The 17393-nt window shown below is 45.4% G+C and overlaps 1 protein-coding gene across 22 annotated transcripts in view; it reads left to right on the forward strand.

Moving 5' to 3' along the window:
- The window catches only part of MACF1 (microtubule actin crosslinking factor 1), a 284153-nt gene that overhangs the window by 113377 nt on the left and 153383 nt on the right, over positions 1-17393 (forward strand). For 18 of the 22 annotated variants that reach the window (XM_040424601.1, XM_040424622.1, XM_040424624.1 and 15 more), the window contains 2 exons: positions 1335-5675; positions 7854-8012. The exons of the other annotated variants lie outside the window; for them this stretch is intronic. In XM_040424601.1, coding sequence (XP_040280535.1) covers positions 1335-5675; positions 7854-8012 — 4500 coding nt within the window. The remainder of the gene's footprint in view (positions 1-1334; positions 5676-7853; positions 8013-17393) is intronic. 22 annotated transcript variants of the gene reach the window in all.

Raw genomic sequence — 17393 nt, forward strand, 5'->3', positions numbered from 1 at the left:
TTAATACGTGCACGTGACTGTGTCAGTAGAGAGTGAAACGACCACGTTCACCTGACAGTATTTGTTCTTCAGTAACCATATTCCCTTTTTGCTTTTAACAAACGTGTGGAAACGGTGGAGCACAATAACCGATGTGGAAGTTTATTATTTGTACTGAGCACGATGTGTCCTGTTTATGTCTTAAAAACAATTAACTAGCATCCCTGCTTATGAGTTCAACTAACCATCCAGAGGCTACGTATGTACTGTACAAACCTCTGGGTTTAAAAAGTATGGAGTGGAAGATCCCTGTACATGGGGTCCGTGTTGCAAACAATGCTGGCATGCTGGAAGCTAACATCAAAGCTTTTCCTGTGTGTTTATACCTCGTCGCAGTCGAGGTTCTCTTGTCTGTTACCTTTCAATGACACTTGCTGCAACTCTGGTAAGTAAACTATTTTGTATGTTCTACTTCTCTAATTTTATTGTCCTTTGACCTCCGTTTTCCTTATTTTGCTATGTGCAAGCTGATGCATGTAGATAACCTTGTAAACAGCCAAGTCGGTATGTGGGTCTTGCACGAGGTGTAAGTGCTTGTTATAGTCTGTCTTTCATCTGGTTGGTCCATACTTGAGCAAGTTGCATGGTCTGTGTTGGAGAAAAAAAGATTGTCATTCATTGAAAAAACTATAATTATTGGTGGTGGGTATCTTGAAATCATGTAAGGTTGATTTTATTTTTTTTTCCCCATATTTGTTTGTTCTGTAATATGTTCCCCCCCCCCCCCCCCCAAATTAGTCTTGAAAGTCTGTTTTGTGCTGCTTATTTACCGGTGGTCTATATAGCTTTTTAAAGGGTTTATCCCACGAAGAATATACTGGTGGACATGTATGCTTAGCCACTCCTCCCTCAATCAGTTATCTGCATTGTGATCATCTGATCACTACAAAACTGCCAATAGAAATAGTTTTCTGCCTAACTTGTCAGGGAATGACCAGACTCCTTGCAGCAACATGGCAGTATAGCTGAAAAGACCCCCTTTTTAGGATTGTAAAGTAAGAAGGTGCTGTATTTTTAGCTGCCAGAGGGGGAAGGAGACTGATTCTGTTCACAGCTGGCCCCTTGCAGCACCAGAGGAGTATAAATGTAATCAAAAGTTAATGAAAAAGGTATTTTATGCTAGAAACCACTATTAACATCATGTTTGAATTTTACTTTGAAAATGATTCGTGGGATAACCCCTTTTAGTATCTCTCGTACAACATCTTTGTAGCTTTAGATGCATGCTGAGTTTTTTTTTACTGTTGCTGCAGTTTGATATACATTTCCCTGATATTGTCTTTCTCTTCTTCTAGGGGAGTCCCACAATTGCTGGAGTTATAGATTTGGGATCTATGGAGATTTTTCCCATATTCTGGGCAATGCAGAAAGGTCTTATTGACCAAGATACTGGCTTTATGCTTTTGGAGGCTCAGATTGTCTTGTCTGGCTTGATTTTTCCTGAAACAAATGAGAAAATGACTTTAGAAGAAGCTCTTGAGAAGAAGAATATTGATCTAAGGATTTTCCAGCGTCTTCATCCTCTGAGTGTAGCAAACTCCTTGCTAGAAATACACAAAGATGAGAAGCACAAAATTCATGTCCTTGTTACTGCCATCAAAGAAGGAGAAATCACTGAAAGTGTTGGTCTGAAAATCTTGAACATTTATCTATCTTCTGGCACACTTCCACCATCTACTGATGCAGAACAGTCTATCCAGCGTATGCTAGTTAGTAGCAACTTAATGGAAAAGATCGAGACCTCTTCTAAGACGTTTATTGATCCAAACACTGCAAAACGAGTGAGTTTAAAAGAAATCATGGAAAGCTGCATTATTCATGAATCCACCGGCCTAAGGCTCATCCCGGTCAAACAGCTAGCTGGTGGAATGGTGTGTCTCAGATCAGGCAAAAAAGTCAGCATCTTTAAGGCAGTGCAAGAAGGACTTATCGACAGACAAATCGCTATAAGACTTTTAGAGGCTCAGTTGTTTGCAGGTGGAATAGTAGATCCGAAAACTGGACATAGACTTAGTGTGGATGAAGCAGTGCGATACCATTTGATGGACAAGGATATGGCTTGTGCTTTACTTTCACGACAGCTCATTGATGGTGGCATTATTGATGTTGCAGCTGAACAAAGAATTTCATTGGACGAAGCAGTGAAATGCCATCTTATAGCACCAAAGCTCGCTCTTCTTGTATTGGAGTCACTGACCTCACTGAAGGGCTTTGTATGGCCAGAATCTGGTCAAGTCATTCCTGTTTCAGATGCCCTTCAAGAAGGCAATGCTTCTACTGAACTGGCAATGAAAGCTCTTGACAACAGACATCAGATTCAAGGCCTGTATATCTTAGAAAAGAAAGAAGTTATGTCTTGGGACAGAGCCATTAAGTGTGGTATCTTAGATGAAAACAATGCTAAAACATTGCAGTCTAGCGTAATTCCAGATATAGTATCCAGTGTCTCAGCAGAAAGCGCCCATCAAGCTGAAGTCCAGCCATTCTCTGGAACTAGCAGCTCACATCCTGTTGACAAGAGCGCCTGGGACATTCTAAAGAATTCACAGTCTGAAGACAAAGAAAAACTGGTGACTTCTTTCAGACACTTGAGCTACATAAACTTTCAGAATGGTCAGAGACTATTGCTTATTGAAAATCGAGAAAACAATGTTTATGAGCTGCTCTTAGGAAAGCGTCAACACAATTTTAGTGGAGAGAGTCCTGATCTTAAACACTTTGCTAATACAAATGTTTATGATCTAGAAAAGACCAGAGGTATTGGAGGCATAAGTACAGACAAGGAGAATGAGCCAGAATCATGCCTGTTGTCAAGAGAGAGCGATTTGTCCTCATGTGTGGGTCATCCTCAAACACAGGAGACAGCATCTTTTCAACTTAATAGTTCAGTACAAATCCAGGGCCAAAATGCCTCCAAAGAAATGGCTGATGCTATTCAATCTGCACTCCCTAGTAGCCGAATAGATGATGCTAGGACATCAGCGACGACTCCTGATAACAGAGCTCTGGGTGCTAGCCAACAGTGCTTCACATCTGAGGCTGAAAGGCTGCAAAATCAGACAGATGTTCAAAAACATGTACTTAATAAAGAAAAATCTTTATCAAAAATCTCTTCTGATGGGAAAAGTGAAAATATTAACACAGACCTTATTTCCTGTAAAGGATTGCCAAAGAGAGATGAGGTAGAAGACTTCAGAGATGCAAGCAATCAACCAGAAGAGATGGATGCTTCATTGTCTCTTTCTGTTGGAAATGTTCCCTTTGACATGGAAGTAGAGGATACTTTAGATATGCTGTCTGAACAGATAATCAATGGGGGCATTATAGATGCAAATTCCAATCAGAAACTTCTGCTAAATGAGGCAGTTGCACTGGGTGTAATCTCAAGCCACACTGCTTTACAACTAATGGAGAGACTTGGACTGTTCTCTGGATTTTTTGATTCCCAGACATGTGAAGCATTAACTATCCAGGATGTGATAGATGAGGGTCTGATGGATGAGAACCTCTTGCAAAAAGTCTTCCGCTCAGACAAGTCAGTTGCTGGTGTTGTAGACATGCAAAACAGCCAGATATATTCGATTCAAGAAGCTAGGAAAACAGAACTTATTGCTGAAGAAGTAGCTAGACATATTTTAGAAGTCCAGGTAATCACTGGGGGTATACATGATGTGAAGAGAGGCAAGAGGATATCGGTCACATTGGCTTCTAGTTTGAACTTTGTAAATTCTTCAGAAAAGGAAGAACTGATAAAGTTAGAAAAGGCTTCTAAAGGCAAAAGTACAGACAAAAGGGTCAAAGAGAAACTCCAAAGTCTACAGTTAGAATCAAGTGGTATCACAGATCCTAAATCTAACAAAGCTTTGTCTGTAGTAGAAGCTCTCAATAAAGGTGTTATTAACAGACATGATGCTATCCTGCTCTTGTCGAAGCAAATTCAAGATGGTGGTATAATCCATCATTTATCAGGAATTCGGTTTTCTGTGATTGATTCTCTTAAACACGGGTTGGTTGATCAAGATTTGTTTGAGGAACTTTCTGAGTTTGAGTGTATTTATCAGTTACAGCTTTCTGGGTCATCAGGAAGGGCTCAAGGAATTGTGTCTACACATAATGATAGTATCATGCCATGTCAAGAGAGCAGTGTTATTCCATATACAGATGTATTAAAAAAATGCAAAATTGATGTTTTGACTGGACACAGATATGTACAATGTGATTTACTGGAAAAGCATGAGTCGCCTACAGTCACTGTAGACTCTAACTTGGAATTGCCTCACTCAATAGCTCCTGCTCATAAGCAGGTGCAAGATGAGCACACATATGCTTCAGAAGATAACCACAGTCCTCAAGATAATCATGAGGAGATTAAGAAGAGAGTTCATGCTATTCACAAGATTGCAATCGAGGAGCAGGTACAAGATTCTACATCTCTGATTAGGAGTAATGTTACAAATACTGAAGCTCCATCTGAAAGTAAAGCACATTTTGATCTAATGAAATCAAACATTACAGAAGATCATATGGTGGTGGATGCTAATGCCAGTGATTTAAAGATGCCAATGCATTTTAAGAAGGAAGCCTCTCTCAATGATAATGTGCCAACATTACTTGCTAAAAACACCTCATCCATTGTTGACGTGACCAAACTGAGTACCAACATCAATGGATCGTCAGTCCTGTGTAATGAGACCACCATGACATCTTTCAGTGACAAAGTAGACTCTAAAGTAAACCAAACAGCTCAATCTGAGACCCTAAGTGTCATAACCTCATCCATAAAGGATGCAGCAGTTGTAAAAAATGTGTCATCTACTGGGCTTCTGGAGCGGTCAGTTGTACAAGAAGCTGTATCTGGTAAAGAGGCAAGAAAGGACAAGTCTTCAAGTGCAGATGATAGTTCATTTGATTTCTCATCTGGTCTTTGTAACATTCAAATAGATGATGGAAAATCATATTTACCTGGTAACCAGAAAATTGAACGCAAACCTACAGAAGGCGACCCATCTATAACTTCTATTCTTTCGCAAATTGTAAAAGAACAGGATACTGACCGCAGTGATAAAAAGGCACAATCTTCTTTGCCTGATCTTGATGTTCCACAGCTCACCGAGAAACACCAAACTGTTGCTGATGTGCAAGATAAGATACAACTCAGTCAGTCCGCAACAGAACTGGAAAGTCATATAGTGCATCGCAATGTTGTAGGTCAGCCAGTAGAATATAAGCATGTAGAGCATACAGGGATCATAAAAGATCCTCTGGATGGAAGTTTTGTTTCCAAAGATAGAAAAATGTCAGTTGGTAAAGATGTCTTGAAGCCAATGCACAGCGATTCTAGTGAACATGCAAATGTGCCCGCTGTACAGAAGGCCTCTGAGCAAATGGACAAGATGGCATGTAAGAAAACAGAGAAGAAGACTCTTACATCTGTTAGTCACGTGAAACAAAGGAAATCAAAGGAGGTATCTAGCCTTCAAGGGCATGCTCGAAGTTCAGTGACGAAAGCCAGAGTAAATAGAGAGCAATCTGATGGTGTCCAAAACATGGACATAACGATTCAAGTGGGAGAAGGTAGTCAGCGTGTTAGAGAAACAGATCGTAATTCTACATTTCTGACCAAAGGACCACCCAAGGTAAGCAAATGTAGTATGTTTTCTGACAGATATACTGTACGTGTTGCCAGATTTTTGAATATTTCTGCATTGCATAGTTTTACAGGGCTTTTTCTAGTGAAAACAGCATAACTTTATAATGAGATGTCAGAGTACTATCTAGCATAGATAATCTTACAAATTGTTTCTTTTGAGTTTTGTCATTTTCAGCTTTTTTTTTTTGTGGCAGTTATTTTTGGAGAAAAAAAAGTGCTGCCATATCCGTGGTAACTTTCTTAGAAATTGACGATAAACCTTCATGCACACATCCGTGTCTGTATTTCGGTCTGCAAACTGCGGATTCGCAAAATGCAAATGCCTTTTTTGTGTACCCTGCATTTTTCTGACTCCCATCAGTAGAAAGGAATATTCTTGTCCAACATATGGACACAAAGGACATGTTCTAGAAATAGCCACACGGATCTGCAAAAAACAAAAATGGATGTGTGCACGGCCCAAGAGAAAGGATTGGGACAATGTGCTATCCGGAAAAAATGCAGTTGGCTCACAGATAAAAAATACAGTCATGTGCATGTGGCCTGAGATCACATTTTGACCTCATGTTCAATCAATGACATTTTATTGAGAAGAAGTACATTCAATATGGCAGCACCCCCTGTTGTCCCTTTTACAGTAGTGGCCTCTGGTAGTAAATAAAAGTCGCCAAACTTTGACACCTTATTTGTTCTGGTTTGCTAATATCATTTTGAGTGGAAATCCTCTTTAAATAAGTTCAGATGAATGAGACCAGACTTCAGTTAAAGATTCAGATCTTCATTAAAATTCTTCATAGGACAAGTTTAGATAAACTTTAGTTTTTTTGTGCTGCCAGGCATTCAAAAAGAAGCTTTTAGGCTACTTTCACACTAGCGTTCGGGTGTCCGCTCGTGCGCACCGTTTGAAGGGGCTCACGAGCGGCCCCGAACGCATCCGTCTGGCCCCAATGCATTCTCAGTGGAGGCGGATCCACTGAGAATGCATCCGCCTGCCAGCGTTCAGCCTCCGCTCAGTGAGCGGACACCTGAACGCTGCTTGCAGCGTTCGGGTGTCCGCCTGGCCGTGCGGAGGCGAGCAGATCCGTCCAGACTTATAATGGAAGTCAATGGGGACGGATCCGCTTGAAGATGACACCATATGGCTCAATCTTCAAGCGGATCCGTTCCCCATTGACTTTCAATGTAAAGTCTGAACGGATCCGCTCAGACAACTTTCACACTTAGAAAATTTTCTAAGTTTTAATGCAGACGCATCCGTTCTGAACGGATGCGAACGTCTGCATTATCGGAGCGGATCCGTCTGATGAAACATCAGACGGATCCGCTCCGAACGCAAGTGTGAAAGTAGCCTTAAAGGGGTAATCTCTTTTCAGGATGGTGCAAACTGCCCCCTTTCCCCTTAGAGTACTTTCACACTTGCGGCAGAGGATTCCGGCAGGCAGTTCAGTTGCCAAAACTGCCTGCCAGATCCGGCAATCCGAATGCAAATGAATGGCATTTGTCAGACGGATGCGGATCCGTCTGACAAATGCATTGAAATACCGGATCCGTCTCTCTGGTGTCATCCGGAAAAACGGATCCGGTATTTTTTTTTCTTCACAGCTTTAAAGGTATGCGCATGCGCGGACCGGAAGAACGGATCAGTCAATGCGGCAATTTTACATTTCAATAGAAATTAATGCCGGATCCGGCATTCCGGCAAGTGTTCGGTATTTTCGGCCGGGAAGAAAAATACAGCATGCTGCGGTATTTTCTCCAGCCAAAAAATGTAAGACGGACTGAACTGATACATCCTGAACGGAATGCTCTCCATTCAGAATGCGTTAGAATAAAACTGTGACGGAACTCAATACCGGAAAAGAAAAATGCTAGTGTGAAAGTACCCTTACCTGTTGGGATGCGGTGACCACAGGTGGTTGGGAATAAGGAAACCACTCCTCTGCATCCAGGCTGGAGATGATTGGGGCTTGATCTAGGGATAGTTGTGGGTTGCAAAGTTGGGACCTGCATCTATCAGACATTTTTGGAGTATCCCGATGCCATAAATGTTTGAGAGGGGAATACTGTCTGGTAATTTAGTCTAAAATAGTATAAAAATGTTTAGTTGTAACATGGCTTTTCCTTCCTGTCTTGTCTAATACATGTTTAATATATTCTTGTTTAGAGCTTTCAAGATGCCCGAAATAAGCAAGCTTGCCTTCAGCATGAAGAGAATCTTGTGTGTTTTCTCTCAATGCTTCGAGATATTGAAGTAAGACTGGGATCACTGCAGCCTGTCTTACCAGGCCTACAAGATGTCCAGGAGAAATTGAGACAAGCAGAGGTAAACTGTTGTATATTTAGTAAAACTATTATTTCCCCACCAACAGTCACCTCAAAATTGGGAAAACCCTTCCAAAAATGTAACTTTTTTATTGTGGATTTTGAATTTGTCTGAAGTAAACATAGCTGCACACAGTTCAGGTGACTGAAGAGCGTTTTAACCCCATAGTGACGTAACTAATCTATCAGAAGCATGTTACATTTTCCTATCTAGTGATAGTCGTTATTGCTATTACTGTAGCGTGCAATAGTTATTGCTAGAGATGCGCCCCTCATGTTTTACAGTAAAGATGGAGTATGGACAGGACAGCTTAAAATGTAAACTTTATTGATGTTTTTGTGCGTGGGGTGCAAATGTTTGGTACATCTTATCTAGCGCTGTGATCCAGATGCTGGTAAACGAGTAATGGTGTCAGTGAACATCCTAATTAAGCACAGACAGATAATTAGTAGAGTTGACCGGACACCTGGATGTTCGGGTTCAACAAACTTGACCCCGAACCCCATTGAAGTCAATGGGGACCCGAACTTTTGAGCACTAAAATGGCTCTAAAAATGTCATGGAAAGGGCTATTATTATTTAAAAAAAATAAAATAATAATCTTAATCTAGGAGGACAAGGTCCATATGGAGTAGGAGGTTGAGGAGGTAGTGGATGTGGCGGTGTAGGTGGAAGCGGCAGTGGAGGAGGAGGTAGCATACACTGTTTTTTTGTTTTAAATTTTATTTTTTAAATTAGGGTACACCCCAAAACATTGGGAAATATAACCTGTGATAACCCCCTCCAGCCGAGCTAAACAAACGTTCAGACAATACACTGGCTGCAGGGGCAGGCCAGCACCTCCAAGGCGTAAAGGGCAAGCTCAGGCCATGTGCCCAATTTGGAGACCCAGAAGTTGCAGGGGCTGACCCCTGTCAGTCAGTTTGTGTAGGCGTGTGCACACTTACTGCCCCACCATGTCGCACATCCCCGTGATGTTCACGATCCAATTTATCTGCTCTATCAACTTTCGATGTTCTTTTCTGCGCCTACCATGTTGATCACGGTTAGCGGTTCCACGCCGGAGAGGGAGCGTGAGAAAGGGATAGCACATCCAAGGAAGATCAATGGATGAAATTTAATTGTGATCGAGCGGAAATGTGGGAGAAGTTATTAAAACGGAAGATTCGAAGAAAAGGACTCGGGGAGGTAGTGACGATAAATAACAATACAGGACTCTTAAGATGTCCTGTTATTGAAATGATTAATAAAAAATTATAGGGAATGTCACTGGGGTATTTAGGATTTGGAAACGTTCGGCAGCAGGGCCTCTCCTGTCTCTTTGTTGACTCTAGATAACTTCTGCCTGATCGCACGTCAACGTGACGTCCACGATCCATTTGGATTTCTTCTCTATCAACTTTCGATGTTCTTTTCTGAGCCTACCATGTTGATCACGGTTATCGGCGAATCTGGGTTCCACGCCGGAGAGGAAGCGTGAGAAAGAGAGACCACATCCAAGGGAGGTTAATTTTTTTAGATTAAATATGATCGAGCGGAAAAGTGGGACAAATTATTGAAGCGCAAATGTGGAACAAGTTGTTAAAGTTTAAGCATTGAATGAAAGGAGGGGGTTAATTAAAGAAGAATTTTTGAAATTTAATTCCCTGTCACCTATGCAGAGCAGGGGTTTGTATACGGCAAAATTGGTAAAATGTCGCCTGACAATGTAACAGATGATTTTTTATTTATGTCCCTATCACCTAGCAGGGGTTTAATCGCGGCAAAAATGGTCAAATGTCACCCAATAATCTAACAGACAAATTTGTGAAATTTGTTTACCTGTCTACTAGGTAGAGCAGGGGTATATCAAAATTTAACTTGATTTATGAGGTGGAGGTCCATATGGAGTAGGAGTTTGAGTAGGCGGTGGAAGCAGCGGTGGAGGAGGACGAGGTAGCCAACACTGTTTTTTGGTTTAAATTATTATAATTTTTTATTTATTTGTGTACACTCCAAAAGAGTGTGAAATATCCAAAATACAACAATGAGCAATTGCGCTGTAGTATAACAATGGCTGTGTGAGGCCGGTATACATGTCTATTCTGCACAAGGTACGGACAAGTCCTGTGGGATCCATGCCTGGTTCATTTTAATGAACGTGAGCTTGTCCACATTGGCTGTGGACAGGCGGCTGCCCTTGTCTGTGATAACGCGTCCTGCTGTGCTAAACACACGTTCAGACAATACACTGGCAGCAGAGCAGGCCAGCACCTCCAAGGCGTAAAGGGCAAGCTTAGGCCATGTTCCCAATTTGGAGACCCAGAAGTTGAAGGGGGCAGACCCGTCATTCAGTACGTGTAGGCGTGTGCACACATACTGCTCCACCATGTTGCTGAAATGCTGCCTCCTGCTAAGACGTTCCATATCAGCTGGTGGTGCTGGTTATTGTGGCGTGCTGACAAAGCTTTTCCACATTTCAGCCATGCTAACCCTGCCTTCTGAGGTGCTGGTGGTGCCCGAGCTGCGTTGGCGACCTCTTCCTCCTCCTCTGCCTTTGCCTTGTGCTTCCACTGTGTGCCCCCGCTGTCAGGTGGGAATGCCACCAGCAGCGCGTCTACCAGCATGCGCTAGTACACGCGCATCTTACGATCACGCTCTAGTGATTGAATTAAGGACGGTACGTTGTCCTTGTAACGGGGATCCAGCAGCGTGGCCACCCAGTAATCAGCACAAGTTAGAATGTGGGCAACTTGCGGTCATTGCGGAGACACTGCAGCATGTAATCACTCATGTGTGCCAGCCTGCCCAAAGGCAACGAAAAGCTGTCCTCTGTGGGAGGTTTGTCGTCTGTCCTCTGTATCCCCCCAGCCACGCACCAGTGATGGCCATGAGCTGGTTTGGGTGCTGTGAACACGGTTCCTCCTCCTCATCCTCCACCTCGTCATCCTCCAGAACTGTGCCCTGGCTGGACAATTGTGTACCTGTCGTTTGTGGGTGCAGGAACCCACCCTCGGAGCCACTTGTGAATGACCTGGCCGGAAACCCTATGAAATGATCCCTCTTCCTCCTCCTCCTGTGCCACATCCTCTTCCATCATCGCTAGCAGCGTTTTTTCAAGGAGACATAGAAGTGGGATAGTAACGCTGAGAACGGCGTTATCGGCACTGGCCATGTTGGTGGAGTACTCGAAACAGCACACGAAGGAACACCGGTCTTGCATGGAGGCCCAGTCATTGGTGGTGAAGTGGTGCTGTTTCGCAGAGCGACTCACCCGTGCGTGCTGCAGTCGAAACTCCACTATCGCCTGCTGCTGCTCGCACAGTCTGGCCAGCATGTGCAAGGTGGAGTTTCACCTTGCGGGCGCGTCGCATATGAGATGGTGAGTGGGAAGGCCGAAGTTGCGCTGCAGTGCTGACAGGCGAGCAGCAGCAGGGTGAGAACGTCGAAAGTGCGCACAGACGGCCTGCACTTTCTGCAGCAGCTCTGACATATCGGGGTAATTTTTAAGGAACCTCTGCACCACCAAATTTAGCACGTGCGCCGGGCAAGGGATGTGTGTCAAACCGGCTAGTCCCAGAGCTGCTACAAGATTTTTCCCATTATCGCACACCTCCAGGCCGGGCTTGAGGCTCACTGGCAACAACCACTCATCGGTCTGTTGTTCCATGCCCGTCCACAGCTCCTGCACGATGTAGGGTTTGTCCCCCAAACAGATACGTTATAAAACTGCCTGCAGGCGTTTACCCCTGGCTGTGCTGGAGTTGGTGGTGAAGGTGTTACGCTGACCGGAGGAGGAAGCAGAGTAGGAGGAGGAAGCAACAGGAGGCAAACTGAAGCGCCCTCCAATCCTCGGTGGTGGAAGGACATGCGCCAAACTGCTATCCGCCTCAGGCCTAGCCGCCACTGCATTTACCCAGTGTGCTGTTATGGAGATATAACGTCCCTGACCGTGCTTACTAGTCCACGTATCTGTAGTTAGGTGGACCTTGCCACAGATGGCGTTGCGCAGTGCACACCTGATTTTGTCCCTTACTTGGTTGTGCAGGGAAGGGATGTACTGTGGGACAGCCACCGCCATAAGGCTTACTCTCAGTCTCCACCAGACAGAATGACAGCATTTCAAAGGACAGTAATTTTGAAATGCTGGCATTCAGGGCCAGGGATCGCGGGTAGGTAGGGGGGTACTTCCTCTTCCGTTCCAGTGTTTGGAAGATGGAGAGCTGAACGCTTCCGTGGGACATTGTGGAGATGCTTGGTGACTCAGGTGGTGGTGTTGCTGGCAGATCCTCTGTTTGCGGGGTGCCAGGTGGCACTGTCACTCCAGAGGGGGATGAAGAGGCCGAGACTGCAGCAGAAGAGGAAGCAGGAGGAGCCAGAGACCATTCTTTATTTTTGAGGTGTCTACTCCACTGCAGCTCGTGCTTTGCACTTTGATGCCTGGTCATGCAGGTTGTGCTCAGGTTGAGAACGTTTATGCCTTGCTTCAGGCTCTGATTGCACAGCTTGCAAACCACTCGTGTCTTGTCGTCAGCACATTGCCTGAAGAACTGCAACGCCAGGGAACTCCTTGGAGCTGGCTTTGGTGTGCTCTGTCCCTTGCTGCGGTGGGCAGTAGCAGGCGTACTGTCTAGAGGACGGCCGCACCGCTTTTGCTCCCTGCTCCCTCTTCTGTTGTGCTGGTGGCTCTGTGCGACCACCGCCTCTTCCTCCAAACTACACAGGTCACTCGCATGACCTTAATTCTATGTGGGGTCGAGGACCTCATCGTCCTCCACATCATCTTCCACCCAGTCTTCACCCCTGCCCTCCTTGTCGGTCTACACACTTTCGAAAGCCACAGCACCTGTGTTTCGTCATCATCTGAAACGTGCTGCGGTGGTCCTCCCATGTACTCATCTTGTATGATTGGGACAAAACCTGGGTAAGGTTTATTTAGATCCTTTATTTACAGATGCCTATACAGGCGTTGAACCTATCTTGCCCCAGGTGTACTCATCTTGAATTATAAGTGGTTGGGCATCGGTGAACTCAATCTCTTCCACTTCTGGGGCAGGGCTAGGTGGATGGTATTGGGAAACCCTGCTAGCAGAGTCATCAAAAAGCAGAAGAGACTGCTGCATGACTTGGGGCTCAGACTGCTTGTCTGATTTCGACTGATGGACATCGGCTGCAGGTACCAACTCTGATCTTTCAGCAGGAGACTGGGTGGGAGACAATGTAAAGAAACTGGAGGCACTGTCATCAACCCAATCTACTATCGCCTGTACTTGTTCTGGCCTCACCATTCGTAGAGCCGCATTAGGCCCGACCAAATACCGCTGAAGGTTCTGTCGCCTACTCTCACCTGAGGAAGGTGTTTCACTTGTGCATGTAGCTGGCACAGATGGACCACGTCCTCTCCCTGCAACAGGAGCTCCACCAGCAGCACCATGACCGGGGCCACGTCCCTTATTTGACGCTCTCCTCATATTTCTCAAATTTAGGATTTTGCCCAAAATAGGTTTTTTTTAATAGCGGAATAGAACAAAAGTATCTAAAGGGTGTATCTCACACTGACAGATGCAGACAAGGCCGCAAATTTAGTTTTTTGCCCAGAATAGAACACCAATATCTAACGCGTGTATCTCACAATGACAAATGCAGCAACGGCTGCAATATTAAGTACTTTGCCCAAAAATATTTTTTGTTTAAAACCCAGAATATTATTGCTGTATTTCAAGCTTGTATCTCACACTGACAGATGCAGACAAGGCCGCAAATTTAGTTTTTTGCCAAAAAAGGGTGTTTTTTAATAACAGAATATGACAGCAGTATATTAGGCTTGAATTTTTGCACTGACAGATGCAGCAAGGGCTGTAAAATTTAGTATTTTGCACAAAAAGGGTGTTTTTTTAAAACCCAGAAAATGATTGCTGTATTTCTAGCTTAAATTGCACACTGACTAATGCGGCATAGGCCCCAGATGGAGGGTAGTGCCAAAAATGGGTGTTTTTTTAAAACCAGGAAAATTATTGAAGTATTTCTAGCTTGTTTTTAACAATGACAGATGCAGCAAACACTGCAAAATTAGGATTTTGCCCAAAAAGGGTGTTTTTTTTTTTTATAACAGAATATGACAGCAGTATATAACGCTTGAATTTCACAATGACAGATGTAGCAAGGGCTGTAAAATTGAGTATTTTGCCTAAAAAGGATGTTTTTTAAAACATTAAAAAATATTGCTGTATTTTTAGCTTAAAGTGAACCTTTCACCTGCATTTCACTTAATAAACTATCAAAAGTACCTTCTAGATCAGGGGTCAGCAACCTCCGGCGCTCCAGCTGTGGCAAAACTACAATTCCCAGCATGCTCCATTCATTTCTGTGAGAGTTCTGAGAAGAGCAGAGGAAGTATGCATGCTGGGAGTTGTAGTTTTACAACATCTGGAGTGCCGGAGGTTGCCTACCCCTGTTCTAGATCATCCTCATTGTGTTATCATACAGTCTTGTCCCGCTTTTCTGCCATGTATATGCATGAAAAAAATCGCCTTATAAAGTACTCTTCTCCAGCTCCACAAGTCACGATAGAAGTCACGGGGGTAGCCCTTCCCTCACTCCAGGCTGTAACTCCCCTGCCCTTACCCCGCCTCTATGCAGTCTAATTGACACCCGGCTCAGTCGCCAGGACCGCGCTTGTACAGGCGGCGCATGCGCCGTAGGACTCAAGCGCGATCCTGTAACTGAGTCGCGCATGCGCCGTCCCCGATGCCTTCCTGTCTTCAAGATAGCCATCTAATTAAATCTGGGTTTGTCACATGTGTATATCTATGTATAGATAGATAGCCCCATGAAATATGCGGAGTTTTTGACATATAATACCTGCTGAATATGATAACAATGCTCCAGATGATCACTGGCTTGCGATCTGCGGCAAGTCCGCATGGAGTGTGAAGATCGGGGCGCGTGAGAAGAGAAGACAGGCAGGCATCGGGGACGGCGCATGCGCGATTCAGTTACAGGATCGCACTTGAGTCCGACGGCGCATGCGCCGCCTGTACAAGTGCAGTCCCGGCGACTGAGCCGGGTGTCAATTAGACTGTATAGAGGCGGGGTTAGGGCAGGGGAGTTACAGCCTGGAGTGAGGGAAGGGCTACCCCCTTGACTTCTACCGTGACTTGTGGAGCTGGAGAAGAGTACTTTATAAGGCGATATATAATAACTCTGGTACCCTTAGAGGAAAGGTTTACGTTTTTTTTTTTTTTTTCAAACGTGTTTGTGGTTCCCAAGAAGGAGGGCGATGTCTGCCCTGTATTGGACCTCAAGGTAGTGAACGGCTTCCTCCGCATTCAGCGGTTCAGGATGGAGTCCCTTCGCTCCGTGGTTTCTTAGTTGGTACAGGGGGAATTTATGGCGTCCATAGACATCTAGGATGCCTACTTACACATCCCCATCGCGACCGTTCATCAACGTTTTCTTCGGTTTGCCATTCATTCGTGCCATTACCAGTTTGTCGCCCTGCCATTCAGCCTGGCGACAGCTCCACGAGTGTTCACAAAGGTACTTGCTCCCCTTCTGGGCCTTCTGTGATCCAGGGGCATTACTCTTCTCCCATATCTGGAGGACCTCTTGATCAAGGCTCCTACGGCGAGGAGAGTCTTCGGATCACTTCGAGCACACTATCACGCTTCGGATAGTCAATCTGAGGAAGTCCTTCCTGTCTCCCGCCACTCAGGTCAGGTTCCTCGGCATGATATTAGATTCAGGTGCAGCCGTGGTGCGCCTGCCACTGGACAAGAGACTGGACATTTAGAAGTCTGTGCGTCTGCTACTCCAGCGCCGTAGTACGTCCATCCACAATTGTATGCTGGTGCTGGGCATGATGGTGGCCTCCTTCGAGGCCATACGTTTTGGCTCAATTTCACACCATGTGTTTTCAGCGGGCCATTTTGTCATCCTGGGACAAATCTCCGGACTCTCTGGATCGCAGGATTCGTCTGCATCGGCAAGCACATGTGGCTCTTGGTTGGTGGACCGCGACTGCGCACCTGACTACGGGGAAATCCTTCCTTCCAGTGACATGGACAATCATTACAACCGACGCCAGCCTCCACGGTTGGAACGGGGTCTTCGCCACACGGATGGTCCAGGGCGTTTGGTCTCCATCGGAGTCCAAACTTCCTATCAACATCTTGGAACTCCGGGCCTTCTATCTCTCCCTTCACCATTGGACTCCCCTTCTGCAGGGTCGTCCGATCAGAGTACAATCAGACAATGCCACGCTTATATCAACCACCAAGGAGGGGGGACGGGACTCACAGCTTTACGGTGATGCAGAAGTCTGCGAAGATTCTACAGTGGGCGGAATCCCATGTTCCCCAGTGATTTCAGCAGTCTACATTCCAGGAGTGGACAATTTGACGGCAGACTTTCTCAGCCGGACAATGGTGGACCCGGGGGATTGGTTTCTCCTTCCGGAGGTGTTTAAGGCTCTCTGTCTCCGGTGGGGATGACCGGAAGTGGACTTGATGGCGTCCAGACTCAATCGCAAGCTTCGTGCTTCTTGTCTCGCGCAAGAGATCCAGCGGCGTACGACGTAGACTCTCTCGTGGCACCATGGGACAGCTTCTCGTTCATTTACGTGTTCCCACCCTTACCACTCCTGCCTCGGATCCTGCACAGAATCAGGATGGAGGGCATCCAGACAATCCTGATCGCCCCAGACTGGCTTCGATGAGCTTGGTACTCAGAGCTCATTCTTCTTCTGGGGGTTGCTCCGTGGCCTCTTCCGCTCAGAGCCGACCTGCTCTACCAGGGCCCAGTCTTCCATCAGAGTTTAGATACGCTGCGTTTAACGGCGTGGCTGTTGAAACCTTTCTGTTGAAACAGAGGGGTTTTTCTGATGCGGTCATTCAAACTATGATTAGAGCCAGAAAGCCCTCCTCTTCCAGGATTTACTATCGGACCTGGAAGTCCTTCCTCCGCTTCAGTGATGAACGCGGTCTTCCTCCCTGGAGGTTCTCCCTTCCTACGGTACTGGCGTTTCTTAAGTCCGGATTGGAACTGGGTATGGCTCTTAGCTCCCTGAAAGGGCAGGTCTCAGCCCTATCCATTTTTCCAGCGTACACTGGCCGTCTTAGGTCCGATCAAGACCTTTGTACAAGGGGTAGCTCACACCATGCCTCCCTATCGGCCGCCGTTGCACTCTTGGGACCTGAACCTGGTTCTGGGTTCGCTCCAGCCCGCTCCAATTCCAGAGAGGTCTCCCTTCATTTGCTTTCCTGGAAAGTGGCGTTTTTGGTGGCCATTACATCTATTAGAAGGGTTTCGGAACTGGCGGCTCTTTCATGCAAGGAGCTCTTCTTGGTGTTCCATCAGGACAAGGTGGCCATCTTTTCTACCAATGGTAGTTTCCGCATTTCA

The sequence above is a fragment of the Bufo bufo genome, chromosome 3 (assembly GCF_905171765.1).
Source record: "Bufo bufo chromosome 3, aBufBuf1.1, whole genome shotgun sequence".
Classification (NCBI taxonomy): Eukaryota; Metazoa; Chordata; class Amphibia; order Anura; family Bufonidae; genus Bufo; species Bufo bufo.